A 19,141-nucleotide genomic window follows, 5' to 3' on the forward strand; every position below is an offset into this window, starting at 1 on the left:
TCTACCTGGTTCAAACAAAAACTATCTGAAGAGAACAACTGGACTAACACACCATTATCCTTTACTCAGCTGAAGAGTCTGCTTGAACTAAGACTGAACTTGAACTAATGTTATCATAATTGTTTATTAATTAAATAGGCTACACCTATTAGTTAAAAGGTTACACTATCAGTTTGTGGATTAAGGTGATGAATCTTCTAGCAGTACTGTGTGCACTTCTGACCCTGGTGGATCTAGAGAAAAAACCCAAGAAAAACCAAAACCTTTCTTGGCAAGAAACTCACCTGCCATGCAGAAACAGGAAAAAAAGAAGACAGAAAGGAAGTACAAGTGACTCTTACCAAGATATCAAACACTAGGAACAACAGAACCATACCACACCTTTGGTACATGAGAACTCCGTACTATGTAGGTCACTATATGGTATCACAAAGCTCAGTGCTTCAACTATGAAAAGAAAGTTTACAGAACAAGATCCTAACTCTCTTTCCTCAAACCACGTACCTTATGCTTAAGGGAGCCGGCCATATAGTCAGTCTGACACCAAGGCTTGTGGAAGCAGCTTGGTACATTCCCCTCTTCTGAATGGCAAAGGATATCACATACTAACTCATTCCCTTACAGAAAGGATAGGCAGACCCTATTTGGCCTCAGGTCCTCAATCACCAGGACAGCTCCTTCTCAGGGCTGCTACTTTCATGTCAGTTCCCTCCAGTTTGCTCTCCCTCCAAAGGAATGGCTTTAATACCACGCATCCTATATAGTAGAATAAAACAAGTCTGGATTTAACATCTCATGGTTTTCCTCCCCCCTCTACTTCATGTGCATTTGTACTCAACCTGCACATTTTTGTTACTAGTTCAATAAGCAGAACCTTTAGCTGAAGGTCAAAAGAAAAAAAGTGTTTAAAGTTATAATTTAAAAAATATTGTACATTGTACAATTATAAAGTATGCCAACACATCCATGCTCAATGTAAACAACATAAATACAGTCTACAGTGTTTCTGAAGGGAATACCACCTCTGATGGAAATAAAACTTATCAGGCATTGATCATAATATACCTAGAATCACCAAATCAAACTGTGCATATATACCTGCCCATTCTGAATGGGTTAGGATTAGCGAGTCAGCGAGTAAGTCAGCTCACAGGAGTACTCCAAAGATGGGTATTTCCACTCCTAGTTCAAAGGACACTGTAGAGACAGTACAGCCGTATAGCTCGCTTAGATGTTCTCAACACTCCCTTCTTAGTTTTTTTCTGAGTTTAGATCAAAATGAACATGCATTTATTATTATATGCAAAATACAAAGTACCTAAGCACGAACATATCCTTTACAGACAGCTCAGATTCCCTATTTCCCATAGTGACTTACAAACACTTTTATCCACACCTGCTTTTACATAAGCAGATGTAAAAGCGTAAGTACTTCTCATGCTTACAGATAAGAGAAACAAAACCCAAAAATAAATAATGAGACTAGTTCCTTCTCCAGAAGGAAATCTGCATCTCTGCTCTGATTTTCTCAGCTAGGAAAAGTCTCCCTAGGACAGTATAAAATTCCTTTCACATACATACCCCCAAAAAACCCCAGAACCAACCAAATAAAAAACACCTTTTCAGCTTTTTCTTGAAATACACTATGCCTTTCTTCTCCCCAAACCTTCTTGGGTCATACATTGGGGGCACACCAATACAGAAACAGACTAGGTTGAACCTAATATGATACTCTCCTTCGCAAGATACCACCAAGGAATTTCATAAATCATTTTCTCTTATTTACAAAACAACAGTAAACTATTTCCAAGGTATTTGCAAGGAAAAACAGTACAAGCAACACTGCCAGACTGGCGTTTCCGCATAATTAGGTTTGAACTGTGGATTTCCACAGCCTGTGAAAATGCCTCTCAAGCGTTTGTCACACATGCACCACCCAGTCTGTCACTCAACAAAATCCTCTTTGGCAGTCTAAGGCATGACACCTGCAAAAGAACAAAAGCCACTCAACTTTAGATACAGCCAGAGATGAATAGAAATTCATTAACAGATAATGTTATACCATTTCCCAGAAAATATACTGGGAATTAAAAAAACCAACAAACACCAACCCGCCTCACAACAAACCCAAGCATTATTTCAGGCAACAGTAACAAGACAAACAAAACAAAAAACCCGGAACAAAAAAGTAATCACATATCTACCTTCTGAGATACGAAACCCATCCTTGACAGTAAATGTTCCATTGCTCAATATCTACTGACAGGTTTCAGTAGATAGTTCAATAGCTAGATTAGTTAGTTCTATATATAGATTAGTTCTATAGCTAGACTTCTGTTCTCTATGACCAGCAACATCCACATATTCTGATAAAAATGTGTTTGATGAAGTTGTGAGATATGGGGTATGTGGGATATGAGGGGCTTGCACTGTGCAGGCTGATGATCCTGAACAAACCCTGGAATAAGTACTATTGAATGAAGTGCTGTGGGACGTTTTATTGCACAATTACATATCGAGATGGTGAGTATTGTGGGGACAGATAGTTAACGTAAGGGGCTTTGATATGCAGCCTATTGAAAATATCCTAAAGCTAACAAAAACAGTTACAAAATTAACGAACAGTCTGAGGTTTCTCCAACGCAGAGATTTACCTGACCAAAGAAACACTTTTCTGTGGACAAAAGTAAAATTAAGGTCTAGATGTGGCCTTAAAATCTAGTGTTAGGAAAAACATTACACTTATCCACCTCGTGCCCAGCAGTCCTCTTGTGATAAAGTTTTGTTCAGTCAACAACCAGAAAGGACAGGTTGATGCTGCATTTACCCAAGACACTGGGAGTCCAAGTACAAATGTTTCTTGTAGTTTTTCAAAAAATAGAAGGTTAAGGGGATGTGACCATGTATTAAGCAAACAAAGTAAATAAAGGCAGTATGAAGGAAGTCTTAGTATTATATGAAATAATTATTCTGTAACAAGCCATCTTTAAACTTACGTTTAAGTAAACGGCCTTCTCTGAGACAAAGTAGCCAAGTTGTTCTACAATCCCTCATTTATGAAGACCCATTTCTTACTTATCTGACAGAGCATCACTAAAATTCAATGGACCTTAGAGACTACTTACTAAGTTGTAGCGTCTCTTAATTCAATGTCAGATCACTCTTTTTAAGCCCCTACTCTTCTCCCCACATTAAACAGCCTTTTGTATCAATTCAGTCTGTCACTCAGAGGTCATTTAAAGCTGCTGAAGGAATTAGAGACTCTAATTAGGCAGCGTTACTCAAGATACCTTGATGTTACAATATGACCCTCAGTAAACAGAAAATTTGATCCTTTCCTCTGCAAAAAGAATTCACCTCTGCAAAAAGCCAACCATAACAGCACATCTCCTGCAGCAAGCTATGCCCAACAGGCACCACATTTGCCTGTTTCACAGTTAACATACACCTACTCTCACACTCCACAGCAGAATGTAAACACAAGCAGAACAGAGAAACAGCACTAAATAACATTGTGGGAAGTACAGCACAGCAGGACTCAACACTGGACACCATAAGCTCAAGCAAGCCTTCTAACACAGAAGGAACCTACATGAGATCAGCTTTTAGATGTGCAGTGGTTCTTCAATTTACCCCTGCACCCATCAGTATGCTTCTTTCCATCAGTACCACTGCCCCTTTTGACAAGCTTTTCTCTATCAGAAAGGACAGAAGCTACCAAGGTTACTTTGAGCAAGACCTGAGCTACACCATGTCCTGATTTATCATAATCACAGCAAAGGCACTGCCACCTTCTTCCACACATCTAGACCTACCAGGAGAAACAGAAGGAGCCAAGAACAGTCAAGACAAGGATAGAACTAATGAAGTTCTCAGCAAACACTGGAGTCTCCCAAAAAGTCTTATCTTTTTAATATACCTTGATTTCACACTCCATTAACCAGTAAACTTATTCCCCTCAACCTAACACAAATCACACCAGGCAACTAATTTTAGCAGAAAATACAAATACTCACAAGAACGATAAAGGTGAAAGGAATATATGTCGCAGGATTACAACACTCCGTGATTCTCCACAGCATTGGAATAGCACTTTCATCAAGAAAAAAACCCCACTGTACTTGCTTAATTTACTTGCCTAAGCTTTTTTGTGAAGTGACCAAACAACTTTCTCAAACAGCAGTTCTGGCCTGTTCAAATGTTCTTACTATTTCTGAGCACAAGTCTAGAAGCATGACAGGGATCAGAGTTCACTACAACTCTACAACTCCTGCCAGCTTAGCTGGGTAAGCAGTCAAGCTAAAGTTTGCAACCTACTACTTTCAGATGAAACACAGATGTCAAAATGATTTAGAAATACAACTGTTTCCCAGAGATAGGAGGACTTTCTTTTATATCACCTAGTTGAGAAACTTGCTAACTAGGATTTAAAGCAATATACAGAAAGTGAAACAGCTATATGCTAGTATTTCAATAGAAGATGTTACAGTGTCAAATACAAGTCAGGGAATCCCTTGAAAGCACAAGCAACGTTAATAGGCACACAACACAGGAACTCTTCAAATCTTTTACTTTTTCTCCCTCCCTTTATCTCCTCTTCTATAAATACTTCTTACCCACAACTAATTTTCTTCCATTAAAGGCAACACTGTCAAGAATATAGACTCATCTGAGAAGCTGATCTTAGAAGGCAAGTAAATTTGTAAGTTATCTGTGAAATACCACAGCACTTCAATAGTAATTTGCAGGCCTGTGAGCATAACAGTCATCATCTTGTCTTTTATACAGCAAATCTAACTTCTTAGCAATTAAATTCCCTGCATAAAATTCCACAGAAGTTTTAACACCTGAGAGATTTAGAAGTCAAGGAACAACAATAGAACTGAATGAAACTCTTAGAATTGTGATTTGCATAAGCTTACACTTGCAATATACATAACTGCTAAGTCTCCCTGAACTAACATTTCAAAAACACAAGTTGTAGCAAACATAGCAAGGATTATCCTCCTAGCAATTGTTTTGTAACAAACTTCATAGAAAGACCAAAATTACTAGCAACAGATGTCACTTTTAAAAGCCTCTCCTAGCAAGAAAATAAGATTTTAAACAAGACCTACCTGAAAGTTTCAAAATTAGTTTGTTGTTGTGGTGGTTTTGTTCTGTTTTTTTCTTTTGTCACACCAGCTGCTTCCCAAACAAAGTACTGGAGCAGAAATGGTAAAAGTAACTTACACACAACCTGTTTCGGATTACTGACTTCAACAGCATCTGTACTAGTGCCCACATTTTTCAGAAAAGTAAACCAGACCTGAAACAACATCAACTGATCTGGTACAGTTATCAACTTTTCATTAAAAGTAACTTCAGAATTAACTTTCAGGAACACCCACTTGAGATGCTCAGAGTAACATCACAAAACCACAGAAGTTGGAAGAGATACCCAACTCTTCAGGGGTTGAAGAACCCTAGGAAAGTAGACTAAAGTATACCATTTTCCTGACAAAATACTGTGCTGGTTTGGCAAGAAGTTGATTCAATTCCATGGTATTTTGAAGGCAGGTGCAAATAAAACATGCTTTACAGCCAGAGCAAAATGAATGAGGTTACCAGCAACAAGCCCAAACTGATCTTTTCCACATACAGCACTGTCAGAGCTAGCAAGCACAGCATGCGCTTATGCATTAGTTGGTCTTTTATGCAAGCTTCAAGAGCAGTTTATTTCAACGGGTTTAAGAAAAACCCCACAGACATTTATCTATATTTTAGACAGCAAAATGCATAAAAACCTTACTTCAAGTGACCTTTATAGCTTAGCTACAGAAGAAATAGCCCAGTTCTGATTTGTCTTTGAACATTTTATACTACATGTGGAAAAACTAAAGCACTTCATAGCTATTTCAGAGCTCTGAATAAGAAATCATTTGAACACTAGGCACAGTGTTAAGTGACAAGTCTCTTCTGAAATTCTCTGCTCACCCCTTCTCATTTATATTACTACACCTGGCCTAAATTCAACTCCAACACCTGGTTTTAAGCTTCCCTCTCATTACACACACCTCCTCTGTTCTTAGATTACAGACTGACAAATACTTAAGTGTTGATACTGAGTGTACTTCGTGATTAATATTTTTCAATGTCACAAACATACTATCACTTTATTTTGATTGCATTTAATTTTAGGCAATTAACTATTAAGAAAACCAGCATTTAAGCTCACTGTGCATAAATCCCTGCAAATTTAAAATAAGAAGTCACCAAATATACAAATAACTGCCTTTATTGCTTTATCACAGTAAGCATGATAATTACAGAGATGCATATATTGCAACTCCTCTGAACCCTAAACTCTTTACGACAAGGATTCAAGTTTAAAATAACTGATTTTTTTCCACAATCACTCTCACTCAACAGAATCTTACCTACAACCATCTAAAAGACAGAATAATCTCAATATCCACCTAAATGAAATGGTTGGTTTTGAGATACGTTATTATTTTTAATAAAGTATGAATCAGTTCTGCTTCTATAAAGAAAACAGACAGTACACCCATATAAGCATAAGAATCAAAGGACACACTTGGATGATGTTTAAGCTTAGGAAGCATGTAATAGAAGACAGGGTTCTCTCCCTTTTCAGTAAAAATCTTTATTAGCCTGTCTTGTCTGTTCTCGCCTGTTCTACAGACTCACCATATTTTTGTCCCATATGCTGATTTGAGAAGAATTTAGTAAGCACATGCTAAACATATGGACAAGGTAATTCCCTGCTCATTCCCACATTACTGAAAAGAAGCGGCCTGCTCATCTCCCTATCAAAGGAGGTAGCCACAAAAACCTGCTGTTTGCTTCTTCCAAAGGACACCATTCCCCCTGTTCCCATTTGTTATGTTGCAGCAAAGCCTGGGGCCGTGAGGAAGTAGGACAGATGAAATATGAGTGCCATTGCCAGAACAATTCTTCAGGAAACCCACTTTCAAGAGTTCCACTGAAAAGAAAGCAAGAACACGCCAAGAACTGGTTTACTGGAACTACCAAGCAACACTGGGCTACCAGAGCACTGACTGGGCAGCCTAACCTAAGCAAGGTCCTCTAAGAAGAGAACAATTTTTCCTAACAGTTCCAGCTGGGTTAACTTTTTAAGAGCAATATACCCAACACAATCAACCCACACGCTCTATACAGGAAAGTTCACACATTCAAAACCAATTTTCTTTCAATATAAAAAAAAAATCCACTCTGAACTTTAAGAACTATTGCTATCTGCATTGCTGAAACAGTCATCTTTTATCAAACAGGATGACAAGCCAGTTTTAACTCAACCACTGAATTCAGCAGTTTACCCCAGTATGCCAACAGATCTTCTCCCATTAAAATCATCATATTTCAAGACTAAAATAAGTATATAGTACATGTCAGTATAATAATACAGCTTATCCATACATAAGAAAATGTAGGCATGTCTCTAGCAGTTATGGACAGAAGCTAACCAGAGTATGAGCAGTCCCAACAGTCACACTATACTGTATCTAATTATAGCCCACCTGTGCATGTTCACAGCATTCCCAAAAAACGAGACTGAACAGTACTTAAGAGCCACGTGGACCATTGCAACGAAACGATCGCAAATCCCCAAGTCCTTGCTGCTGCTGTCCTTCCTAAACACCAAATGTTTTACTCACCCCCCCCCCCGCCAAAGAGTGCAAAACAGAATTAAGAACTATTCTGCTACCCTGATGTAATGAACAACGTTCAAAAGGGAATAGAAAAAAAGCCAGCCCACACTGCTACTTCTGCCCTATGACATCTAGCAGATCCCAAGATAACAGTCGGATCGCTCCTTACATGGCACTGTATACATGCCCACAAATGAGTATATAAATCCTCTACTCTCTATACAAAGAAATGTACACACCCCACACTCCTTCATCAATCATTTCAAGAAAAAATGCAAGTTGCCAAGAACCTTCTAATGCTCTTACATCCCAAAACCAGTTTTTTGCATAATTTCTCACCAGGAGCAATGAAAAATCAAGACAGCAATGGCATGGTTTTTCTTTCTGATGTTAGAGTCTCCACTGTCCATTTCAGAACAGCCAAGCATTGAATTAGCATGAATCACCACCCTTAGGTGGTACATTTCCATTTTTGTACGCTTCATGAATAGAAAATGGTAGTTTTTAAATCCATTCCAAGAAGTTACTTTCACATATAAAAGAAGTTCCCAAATAATTCAAGATTTAAAAAAAATGAATGCTCTGAAATTCAGACTAAAGCACAGCAGTGTTTCATGTATAAACGTTATTCTCAACTAAATTTAGAAGAAAGTATTTATTAGAAGACAATACACAATAGGTCAAGCATTCACTGCCCAAAGTCTGTCATAGTGTGTAACATCATCTCAGCCTAGGATCCTTTTCAGCCCTCAACACATATGAATGAAAACAACTTGCTTTATTACCAAACAACTACGGTCAAATCTTAGTCCTGCATGAATCCCAGGTATCTAAACGTGCATGCTTACTCCTGTGAGGTTAACATAAAGCCTTATCTCGTCAATCTCTATTAACCATACTCCTCCTATACTGAACAAAATCCATAGAACTGCTTTGGGAAGAAAACGTGCTAGAAAACAAGGTATCAGCAGATAGCAGGGAATGCTGGGATTTAAGTTTATCCTCAAATGTCTTGCAAGCTTATTACACCAGCTTGCAAAGCACATACATAAGGAAAGACAAATTCTCTGTGCACCATCGTCTAAAGAGAGATTATTCTAAGGTGGAACCCAGAACTGCTCAGTAAGCGATGTCTGGGAATGCAAAGGCGTATTAACAGTTGTTACATCCAGTTGCAGAAACTGCTCTTACCCTTCACCTAATACTTACTGTTGGCTCCCACATCCTCAGCTACTCCAGAACCTCTCATTCTCAGGTATGTGAATCCCAGTATCAGAAAGAACAAGCATGCAGCAGTTAAGAGGAACATGGACAGGTAATGTGCACTGAAGCCTCCAGTGGTGGATACCTCCTCTCTTTTGAACTGTTGGAGAAGCTCCTCCTCGGGCTCAGAGAGATTCTTCTTGTAGGTGTTTTTCAGGTAGGTATGATTTGAACCCGTATGATTGGAGTGGTTGAGTCTAAGGGAGGAGGTGGTTCCACCCGGGGGAAGGCTATTAGTAGATGAATAGATCCTGGATTCAACATTACAGCTACCAGGAGCACCGCTGAGAACATGATTATTGGTCGCTTTCCTAATGGTGCCTGGAGGGTCAGTGACTTTGCCGCTGTCCACGTCCGTGAGCGGTGGTGGCAGCAACAATACTGATGGGGATTTCTTGGACAGGCCAATGCGGTATCTGGGGCTGGGAGGACTAGAGTCCAGATTTTCACATCCTCCTCCTCCTCTTCCCCCCACCACCGCCGCCGCCTCCTCCTCCTCCTCCTGATTTCTGCCCCTGTCTAGACTGCCGGCAGCAGCCGCCCCCGCCGCCCTGTCATTCGTTACGAGCACACCAGCATCGCAGCCTCCGCCAGCCCTTTCTTGGCCCGTCTCCATCACGCCAGCGCCGGCTGCAGCGCATTTGCTTGTTATGAATGGAGCAGGAGACTTGCTGAGGCTCCGTCTGGGCCGGCGGATTGCAGACTCCTCCTTCGGTCCCTGCTGTTTGGCCCTCGCCCCCGCCTCCTCCGAGTCCGAGTCCGAGTACTTGTCCCTGCTGCCTCCGTAGGCGAGGAGCCGGTTCCCGTTCACGGTCCGGTTCTTCCACCGCTGCTGCTCGCTCTCCTTCTCCTCTTCGTCATCCTCCTCGCCGTCCCCGAGCTCCCTCACACCCTGAGTTGCCGCCGGTCTCCTGGCCGCCGCCCCCCACCAGGCGTTAGGCTTCCGCCGGGCCGCCTCCTCCGGGGGGGAGCTGCTGCTCACGCCGCAGGCGCCGTGGGGGGCGGAGGGCCTGAGGCCGCGGAAAAGGGGCGCAGCGCGTTCCCTCCTGCCGCCGGCCTGGCTCCGGGGGCTGCTCTCCACGTCCGACTCGTCCGAGCTGAAGCCCAGCAGCACTTTGCCGCCCCCGGCGGGGGGTGCGGCGCGGCCCCGGCCGCCTCCGGCGGCAGCCCCGGGAACGAAGGGGTGCTCGGCGCCGGCCAGCCGCGCTCCTGGGGCCGCCCGCCCGGGGCCGCCGCCTCCGCCCGGCGCCGCTCCGGCTCCCGTGTTATTGTTGTTGCTGTTCCGGGTCTTGTTGGCGCCGCCGCCGCCGCGGGCCCCGGCCCGCTCATCCTCGCGCAGCTTCTTCAGCTTCTTCAGGTAGACGGGCCGGGTGCTCTCGGTGACCGGCCCCGGGGAGAAGCCGAAGCGCCTCAGCTCCGAGAAGAGCTCCTCGTCCGTGAGCTGCGCGGCCATCGCCATTTTCCGCTCCCCCGCCGCCGCCGCCGCGGCGCTTCCGACCCACGCGCCGCGCCGCGCTCCCCGCCGGAACTGACGCGCCGCACTCGGCTGTGGCCGAGACCCGCCCGTCACCCCGCGGCGCCGCCCGCCGGGAACGCGGCCGGGCGGGCGGGGGAGCGGCGGGATGAGCGGGGCGGGGCTGCCAGGCGCCGGCGGCCCTTCCAGGCCGCCCCCGCTCGGTCACGGCTGTCGCGCGGGGCTGGCGCCCCTCCCGCCGCCCCGGCGAGAGATGGGGCCGAGGATCGCCCTGTCCGCCCCCGGGCTCGCCGAGGGGGTGGCGGGCGGCGGATGGGAGCAGGGAGGGCACCCCCGAACGGGCGGCCCCCGGCGCCGCGCGGGTGGCCTGTGGGAGGCGCTCTCGGCGGCGGCGGGGAAGTGGCGGGGCGGGGGGCGCCGAGCCCGGCGGGGGGGAGGCAGCGGCGGCTTTCGGAGCGGGAAGGGACGCGCTGGTCGGAAACGCGCTGTATCAGGCACGCTTGTGAACAGACAAAACCGCGGCTGCTGCGGATTGTCGGAGGGCTCGGGAATCCACTGCAGTGAGCAGCGTCAGACCGAACACTGAACCTCCATTAACGCCGTTCCCGGGTGTCAAATTTAGCCTAAAGGTGGCTGAAGAAATGGGAAGAGGCCGCGTGCACCTTTTGGCGGGCCCTTCACGAGGTGGCAGGCAGGCTGTGGCTCCCTTCCACCAAAGTGCTTGGTGGAAGCAAACCTTTCCCTGTTGCAACTCCAGCATCAGGACATCTCGGCTGTGAGGAGATATGGAACCTCTCATACGTATGAGAGGATATAGTCTTAAGCTGGGCCAGGGGAGTTTAGGTGGGACATTAGAAAGAATTTCTTCACAGAAAGGGTGATTAGATATTGTAATGGACTGCCCATGGATGTGGTGGAGACACACCTGGAGGTGTTTAAACGAAGTACCACATCCAGTCTTAGTGCTGTGTTCTGGTTGACATGGTGTTGTTCAGTCATAGGTTGGACTTGATGGTCAGAGGTCTTTTGCAACCTAATAAGTTCTCTGTGATTTTGTATGTCATTAATTTTGGAATTACCTGGATGTATTTTGCTTTTTTCTTTTGGAAAAGACAGTTGTTGATATGTATTGCATTTGAAACTGTCAAACTGTTTACAGAAAGTTGTACTTGTCAAAAGGGTTGTGCCAATCTAATGAGATGTCATCCTGGCATTTCTCAGAGCATGTGGTGTGTGCTGACACTTCTGGATGAGCCCTTTGGCCACAGAACCTCATATGGAGGCTTCAAAATCTCCTGGCCTGCCTGTCTCTCCTTATCCACCCTGTATGACAAAAACCTGGGCTCAGCTTCTGCATACCACATCATAAACACAGGAGGCTGAATTCCAGTTTTGACCTGGCTCTGACTAGCCTTGCACCACCACGTGCAAAAGTGGTCCAGGAACAAGATCCAACTGCAGGAACAACTATGTGTTCCCCCTCACAATCTGCTGCAGTGAGGATATTGTGGATGTGCCCTGCTAATGTCAAAACTGAAGTTGCTAATTTTGTTATTGAGGAACATTTGCAGAGCAGGAGTTGAGGTAGCTGTGAGGCAGCTATGTGTGAAGATCAAGCCAAGTCTACTGAGCTAGAGGAGTGGCCAAGGTCTGTATTACTGCTGTGCTTTATGTGGCACACTATGCATAGCCTCTTCCTTCTTTCCTTGACAGGAGCCGTTTCACATAGAGCAGTATAGTGCATTGGAGGAATGCACGAAACTCCAGCTGTAAGGATGATTACACTCAATATGACCTTCACTGCACATTAAACCAGTAACGTAAATGTACCTGTTCTGTCCCATTTCCCAATCTATACTAGCTAACTGATAATCAAAATGCTATGAGAAATGCTTCCGACATTCCATTCCTCCTCATCAGGGAGAAGCAACCCACACTTTCCACCAGCTAGTTGGGATACATGTTTGAACATGCCCCGCCACATTCAGTGCCTGCTTCCAGCTGCCAAACTAACAGCAGTCAGTCCCAGCCCAGGTCCCATTCCAGCAAGCACCTGCTTGGACACCTTCCTTCTATTAGCAGAAGGTATGCTGTCCTGCAAGAAAGTGACGATCCTGTCGTCCAACCAATACAATTCATATCTTCTCTCTGTTTATTACAGCAAGGGCATGAGTTAGTTTATAAAACTGTTTACTTAGCAGCAGGAGTGCAGTAAATACTATAGATTGTTAACAATTGAATGATCTGCAAAACTATACCTTGTCGATACATGGAACAGCTGACTGAAAAGTCTGCATATCCCAAGTTATGATAAAATCTGTGTGCCAAAATATTTTGAAATGTTTAAAAAATATGTCTTCTTGTTGCACTGAAGTAAGGATACTTCTATTACCAATCCAAAATCACCAAATTTCTTCCATAGTATACATTAGTATCAATCCCTTATTTTTATCAATATCTCCACATAGTCAAAGTTTAAGTCAATGCTGAAAGTGGTTACTTTTCTAAAGGTAAATTTTGACTGTAGGGAGTGTGGAGGCTGTTATTCATCAGGAAAATAAAAAGGTGGTTGTTTTTTGAATATCATGTTTTGGGTTATATTTTCCCTCTCATCCTTAAAGGGCTGGTGTTCTCAGGAAATTGCCAGTTCTTCCATGGGGTGAAAAGGAGTTCTGGAAGTTAGCAACTCTACTTAGGTTGACCTCATTAGACTGGTACTTGAAGTTGTATCATAACACCTTTTACCTTTTTTTCCTGATTCCAGATTTGTGTGATATTTATGCTTTTTTGTAAGTTCTTAGAATCTGTAAATGACAGCTGTCTTTCAAATGTTAGCAAGCCTCTCACTGCAACCCACTCCCTATACAAATCACTGTTGCATACCTGAAGCATGTAGAAATCATGAGTCACATGTAAATGAAATATTATCCTCTTGTAAAACTCCCTATATTGTAAATGCTGGTGTATTTCTATTTACCTTTTGATTTTTGAGCCTTAAAGTATGGTGAAATCACATTCTCTTAAGAATGTGATGTTAATGAATGTGAATGTTAGTGAAAAGTAGGAATGTGCCTTTCCTTTTTTTTTTAATAAAAAAGTCGAGATAGTCACACAATCACAGATCTCCAGGAACTAGTGCAGTTATTCTTATGGTAGTATGCCTTGGAAGAAATCACTCTTCACTCTGAAAACAAACTGTACTAACCTATTTTTAAACCTATTTACTCTTGTTTATCCAGTTGTTTCAAATACCACATGATGAATATTAAATAACTTTTTACTAATAAAATTGAATGGGCTTTTTACCAAGAAAACTAATTTTAAGTATTACTATTGCTGCCACCATGTTAGTTCTGTGTGAACAGACTCACTTGATGTCCTTCTTTTAACTTCTTATTTCTCCTCCTTACAACTTCAGTGTGAGGTTTTTTAATGAGAGCAAATCCATCTTAGTTAAAGTTACAGTGGTGTTATGATACTAATACATACTATGTGTTTGTGTATTGACCATGCCATTCAGCATGTGAGCCTGTGTATTTTGCTGATGCATCTTTTGCTGATATGCTTTTCTTTCCTGTGGGCATCCTATTAATGTTCAAAAGGCTTATGCTGTCACTTGCCTTTGCAGTGCTGCTTTTTTGTGGCTAAGATGTGGGCACATGCACAGTATCTCTTGCCCACACTTCCCACATGGTGCTGGACCACTCACATATTGCAGCAGCATGAGCACGGTATGCTGGCTTCCCTGCCTCCTGCAAAGAGGCCATGTGCTGCCAGATTACAGTTCCTGCCTAAATGTCCCACACTAATTCCACTCCCACAAAGTGTGTGATGGCCTGCTGTGACTGTGCATTTCTTGTTGCTAGAAGTGAACCATCCTAGTTCATAGCTCTGAGACTTCATAAAGGCAACAGAATCCCTTCCTGCAGTTAATACATCCATGTTTATTTAACTTATACTGGTCCATGGCATATTCTCAATTGGGTGGTCATCTCTGATCAGGTCATATAATTCCTGCTCACTTTATGATGTCTGTATTCCTGGGTATTGGCCGTTTTGATGAAACTGTTGGAGGCATTACTGCTGACTCTGTAAGTTGAAAAAAAAAAATCCACACAGCAGAATTCCAAATCCTAAAGACTGGCTTGAAAAACTGTACTTATTTTTAAAAGGATAGTTTATTTACATATGAGCTTTTCACTTAAATTTGCTTTCTGTGTTCAGTTCTCAGGAACCGGAATGGCTAGGTATATTTGTTTTAAAACCTGAACCTGAGCTGTTCAATTCCCCCGGAACTGAGCTTAAAGAAGAATGCCAGCTATCAGAAAACAAGAGATTTCATGACAAAGTGTGACAAAGAAATAATAGAATTTAAGAAAACGCCAACAATAGAGACAAGGGCTTTAGGAATAAAACAAAGAAATAATAGTGGCTAAAAGCTGATGTTTATTATGATAGTCAGTTTTTACTTTCCAGCCTCTTCTTTTCAGGAAGCAGAAATGTACTTACAGAGGGGCAGATGGGTGAAATCATGAATGCCGATGAATGGTTGAGGGGCCCATCCTGAAGCTATTTGGAGAGAATGGAAAAATCTCATTAGTAGGACAGTATCAAAATGCTCACCCCCATGTTGGTCCCTAGAACCCCCATGCCCTGCTATTTTATGTCTCAGGGTAATTGTTGCTAAAGACTACTGCATGTTGTAGTCAACATTTCTAAGAAGGTGGCGAATCAGGTCTGTTTCATTCTGTAAAGCATTGTACGCTTACATCCAGAGCTTTTTGTTTAAATTTGAAAGGAAAAAGTGAAGTTGAGCTTGGTAGTCAGGCAGATTACTTTTTTATTGGTTCACTACTCTTAACATGCAGAAACTCTGGCTGGGTAAAGCACATATTTGCCACACGGAATTGGCAGAAGTACTTCTACATATATAATGCGCTCCCAGCACAGTTGTGGCCAAAAGTTGTGGCAATACACTATTCTGGCTTTTGAGCATCTACTTTCCTATGATTAGGTATCCCTTGCAAGTATTTCCAAGATCTGAGGAAAGATAAGAACTAGAGTTGTGTGCTTAACCACAGGAGAATACTGGCAGGGGATCCTGCCTTTCTGAAATCAACAGAACCCTGAAAACCTGGAGATGCCTGATTACCTACATTCTTGTACCTTTCTCACGTAAGGAAATACCTGTTAACACTACACAGGTTGCAGAAATGTTAACTACACCTGATGAGATTTTTTTTTGCAATGACCTAAACAGCCGTTAATATGGCTGTAACCATGGCACTGTAGCCTGAGACCTTGATAGTGTTTGGCAGCAATGTGATGAGCAGTGTAGATGGAGCCATAAAGAGCTCACTGTTTATAATTACATCCTTGACTTTGATCCAAGGCTAATGTCTTAAAAACTTAGGATTATTTCATTCATTTAATAATGTTTAAAAGAAGAGCCATTATTCGCTGAAAGAAAAAATGAAGTTTACATTTTACATTTTCATACAAGGGTAATTGTGTAATGCATTTTCTTGTGCCACAAAACTCTAGTTTCGGTTTGTTCAATAACTAAGCAGAGTATAAATTCATACAGTTGACAAAAACAACCAAATACAAGAAGTCAGAATAAGGCCACCATTCTGTTTTCTGTCCATGACATCAGACTGCTGCAAAGCACTAAATTCAGTGTGTTCCAAACAATTATTTGTATTACTGTCTACACTTCTTTAGCACTTGGAGATCTGACCCATTTTCATCGCTCTTTTGTACCTGGCTCTGTGCAAACACAAGAGAAGATACTCCCTTCCCCTTGAATACACACTTGCCTCCTTTACCTCTGAACTGAAGTGCAGGCAAGGTACATAAGCAGGAAGCCAGCAGCGCTTAGAAAATTCTCTGTTTCTATAGAAAGCACTTGTACACCTCAGCAGTGCAGACTACCACAAGTCTCTCAGTCTCTCCTACTCTCACCTTCTTATTGAGTATTGAATCAATCCTTTTGTTGTTAGCGAGCAGTGATGTGGTCCTGGCACATTTTAAAGATTTCCTTAGGCTATGTGATTTTCACTGTTGGTAACTCCACTCACATAGAAAATATCCCACAAAGAGGAAGGAAGGACTTCCATAAAAAGTACTCACAGACAATGGAAAAAAAGTACCACTGGCCCTAAGACTACCATTTCCTTCTCAAAGTACATGCTGCATTTCTAGAACTTTGCTTTCTCCTGTAAAAATCAAGTACATTTAGGGAACGTTAACAACAACCAATTTTTGGCCTACACAAACATCTCCATCTAAAAGTTCAGTCTTGCCTGAACTGAATCTTCTGTGTCACACATTATGGGAGTCTCTAGCACACTCCATACTACACTCTCTGGTTGTCTTAACACATGTGGATGTTATCATTGCATTCAGTTTTCTTCTGTGAGAATGAGGCACTGGAAGTTTTGCTTCACGCTGTTTTCCAGACTGTCATCCCAGGTGATGCTGCTAATGGCTTCTGCCCCATTGCTTCCTCCTCTACTCTGTGACGTATGACACGGCAGCAAGACAAACAGGGTGCTGTGTTCATCCTTCAAGGGTGCTGAAATCATGCCTGGGCACTCAGCAGGGGACATGGGAGAGAGAGGACCAGATTTCACCATTTTGAAAGGTATGTAAGTTATCTGCCTTCTGCCCAGGAAAAAGTGGCTATGGTACCCATTCTCCCCCTACCAATACTTTTAGGTTTAGCCAAATGTAACAAAGTACTGTGTTCTTCAGAGCTGGGCTGCTTTGTCGACACTGCTGAGCACCTTGGTGAGACAATGGAGGCAGGGATACCTAGACACTAATGGCCTGGGCCTCACAATAATGCCTTCCAGTTACAGGGCCTTTTGTGCTTAATTCTTTATGGTTCTTACAGGCCAGACATCTGTCTCTCCTCTTCGATGTCAGACTTCATATGAAGGCTGGATCCTTCACCTCCATGGTGTACCATGTAGCATCCTGTACAAAGGTTTAATTTCTCAGACCAGAGACACATCTGACACAATTGGTTATTGTACCTGACCTGATAAAAGATGGCCTTCACCTTGCTGAACTTGCATTAGAACTGCAGCCCTTTTACTGTAAACTGTTGGAACAGCTCCAATATCACTTCTGGGAAATCCTCACAGCAGCAAAACCCTAGTCCTCTCCCTGCATAGCCAGACATGAGCAATGATTTCTGCCAGTCCTCTCCATGCCTCTATGATGAGTTGGCCTAGAGTGGAACGCTTCCCTTTTCTCATGGAAAAGAAGCATAAAAAGGGGAAGACAACAAATTGAAATGAAACAGACTTAGTAAAAACAGCAGAAAGAGTATCAAAAACAAGTAAGAAAGGTAAAGGGAACAGAAGAAAGAAGAGGGAATAGTGAAAGTAATAATACACAGCAAATTAAAATCCAAATACTGAAATGCCTGCTTTGTACCCCATGGGACTTTGTAGGACAGTGAAGAGGTGTTCTTACGAGGAAACCCAGAGGAAATGTTTGGAAGGGCTCTATGTGCAAATGGGTAGGGCAGGGGAAGAAGTGCTTTTTTTCATTCATGCACACTGTGTAGGGAGCAGTAGGTGGAGGCATGAGTTCTCCTCTCATCCGCACCCTGAGTTTGTCTGGAGTGCGAACAGTTGTTCTCCAGATGTCTCTGAAAAAGGAAAATAGTGTTTGCAAAGCTGAAAAACCAGGGGCCCATAACACACAGGTATTGTGCAACAGAACCGAGGCTCCTCTGACTCACCATTTTCTATCATCTACAGACACAGGTTTCCCCTGGCTACAATTTTTCTTTGTGAAAACTTTCTGGGCAAAAACAAACACAATATGAAAAATAAAATATTACCTAATGTAACAGTATGCTGAACAAAAAATTCTCCCTTTCAAAGTACCTGAAAGGATGAACCATCCCTGTAATATGGCTGATGTACTGGTGTAGAGTTTTCATCCAAATGTGATCATTAAAAAATAAGCTTAAATTAAGCAGGCACTTCAGTGTTAGGAGAATAAAGGACCCCAAAGATCTTACCTAAGGTCATAAAGAAGACTGTGGCAGAGCTGTAAACTGAGTTAATGTCATGAGGGCACCAGGCAGGAAATGAAGAGCCTTGTTCTTTGCCCTTGGCTCTGCCACCAACTTGCTGCATGGCAAATCACTTCCTCTTTAGGTGACTCAGTTTCTCCCATAGGCAAATTGAAATAATGATTCATCCTTGTAGAAGTACTTCAAGAATGACAATGGAAAATGTTACAGAAGAGCAAAGTAGGAATTCCACTCCAGTGCTGTCCCCAGCCTATCTTTTGTCCTCTTCTTGCTGGATTTTTTCAAGAATGATGTCTTTGTTACTGTGAATGGTATTTTGTTAGAGATAATAAAGCTGCAAAATTATATAGCAAAAGCAGAATTAAATGCTATATGATTTCTATTATGTCCTATAAACAAGCAGAAGATGTGCTAAAAGGAAGTTATCTGTCTTGCAGAATCAGCCAAGCAAAAAATGAAATGCCAATTCAGTACTCAGTCTGCAGGAAAAAGCAGTATGTGACTAAGGAATTTTAAAATTTGTCATACTGTAAGAGAAATAAGGTGGGCATGTATTATTAGACCCTTAAAGGTGTCCTGAAACAGGCACAGATATAAAAAACAAATGAAAGTATGTTAGATCATAAAAGGAAGGTTATAATTTTAAAGTTAACAACCTTATTTACAGCAGAAACA

At 42.6% G+C, this 19,141-nt stretch overlaps 1 protein-coding gene and 1 long non-coding RNA gene across 2 annotated transcripts in view; both read right to left on the reverse strand.

Moving 5' to 3' along the window:
• The window catches only part of LEMD3 (LEM domain containing 3), a 43,578-nt gene extending 33,123 nt beyond the window's left edge, over nt 1-10,455 (reverse strand). Inside the window, exon 1 of the mRNA XM_048300033.1 lies at nt 8,883-10,455. Coding sequence (XP_048155990.1) covers nt 8,883-10,395 — 1,513 coding nt within the window. The 5' untranslated portion in view covers nt 10,396-10,455. The remainder of the gene's footprint in view (nt 1-8,882) is intronic.
• A 3,824-nt stretch (nt 10,456-14,279) lies between these two features.
• Nucleotides 14,280-18,831, reverse strand: LOC125325582. Its single transcript, XR_007203412.1, has 4 exons — nt 18,452-18,831; nt 17,896-18,073; nt 14,920-14,979; nt 14,280-14,499 (listed from the first exon to the last, which is right to left on the reverse strand). It is a non-coding gene; the product is annotated as an uncharacterized LOC125325582 (long non-coding RNA).
• Between the last annotated feature and the right edge of the window lie 310 nt (nt 18,832-19,141).

This window comes from Corvus hawaiiensis, chromosome 4 (assembly GCF_020740725.1).
Source record: "Corvus hawaiiensis isolate bCorHaw1 chromosome 4, bCorHaw1.pri.cur, whole genome shotgun sequence".
In the NCBI taxonomy this organism is placed as follows: domain Eukaryota; kingdom Metazoa; phylum Chordata; class Aves; order Passeriformes; family Corvidae; genus Corvus; species Corvus hawaiiensis.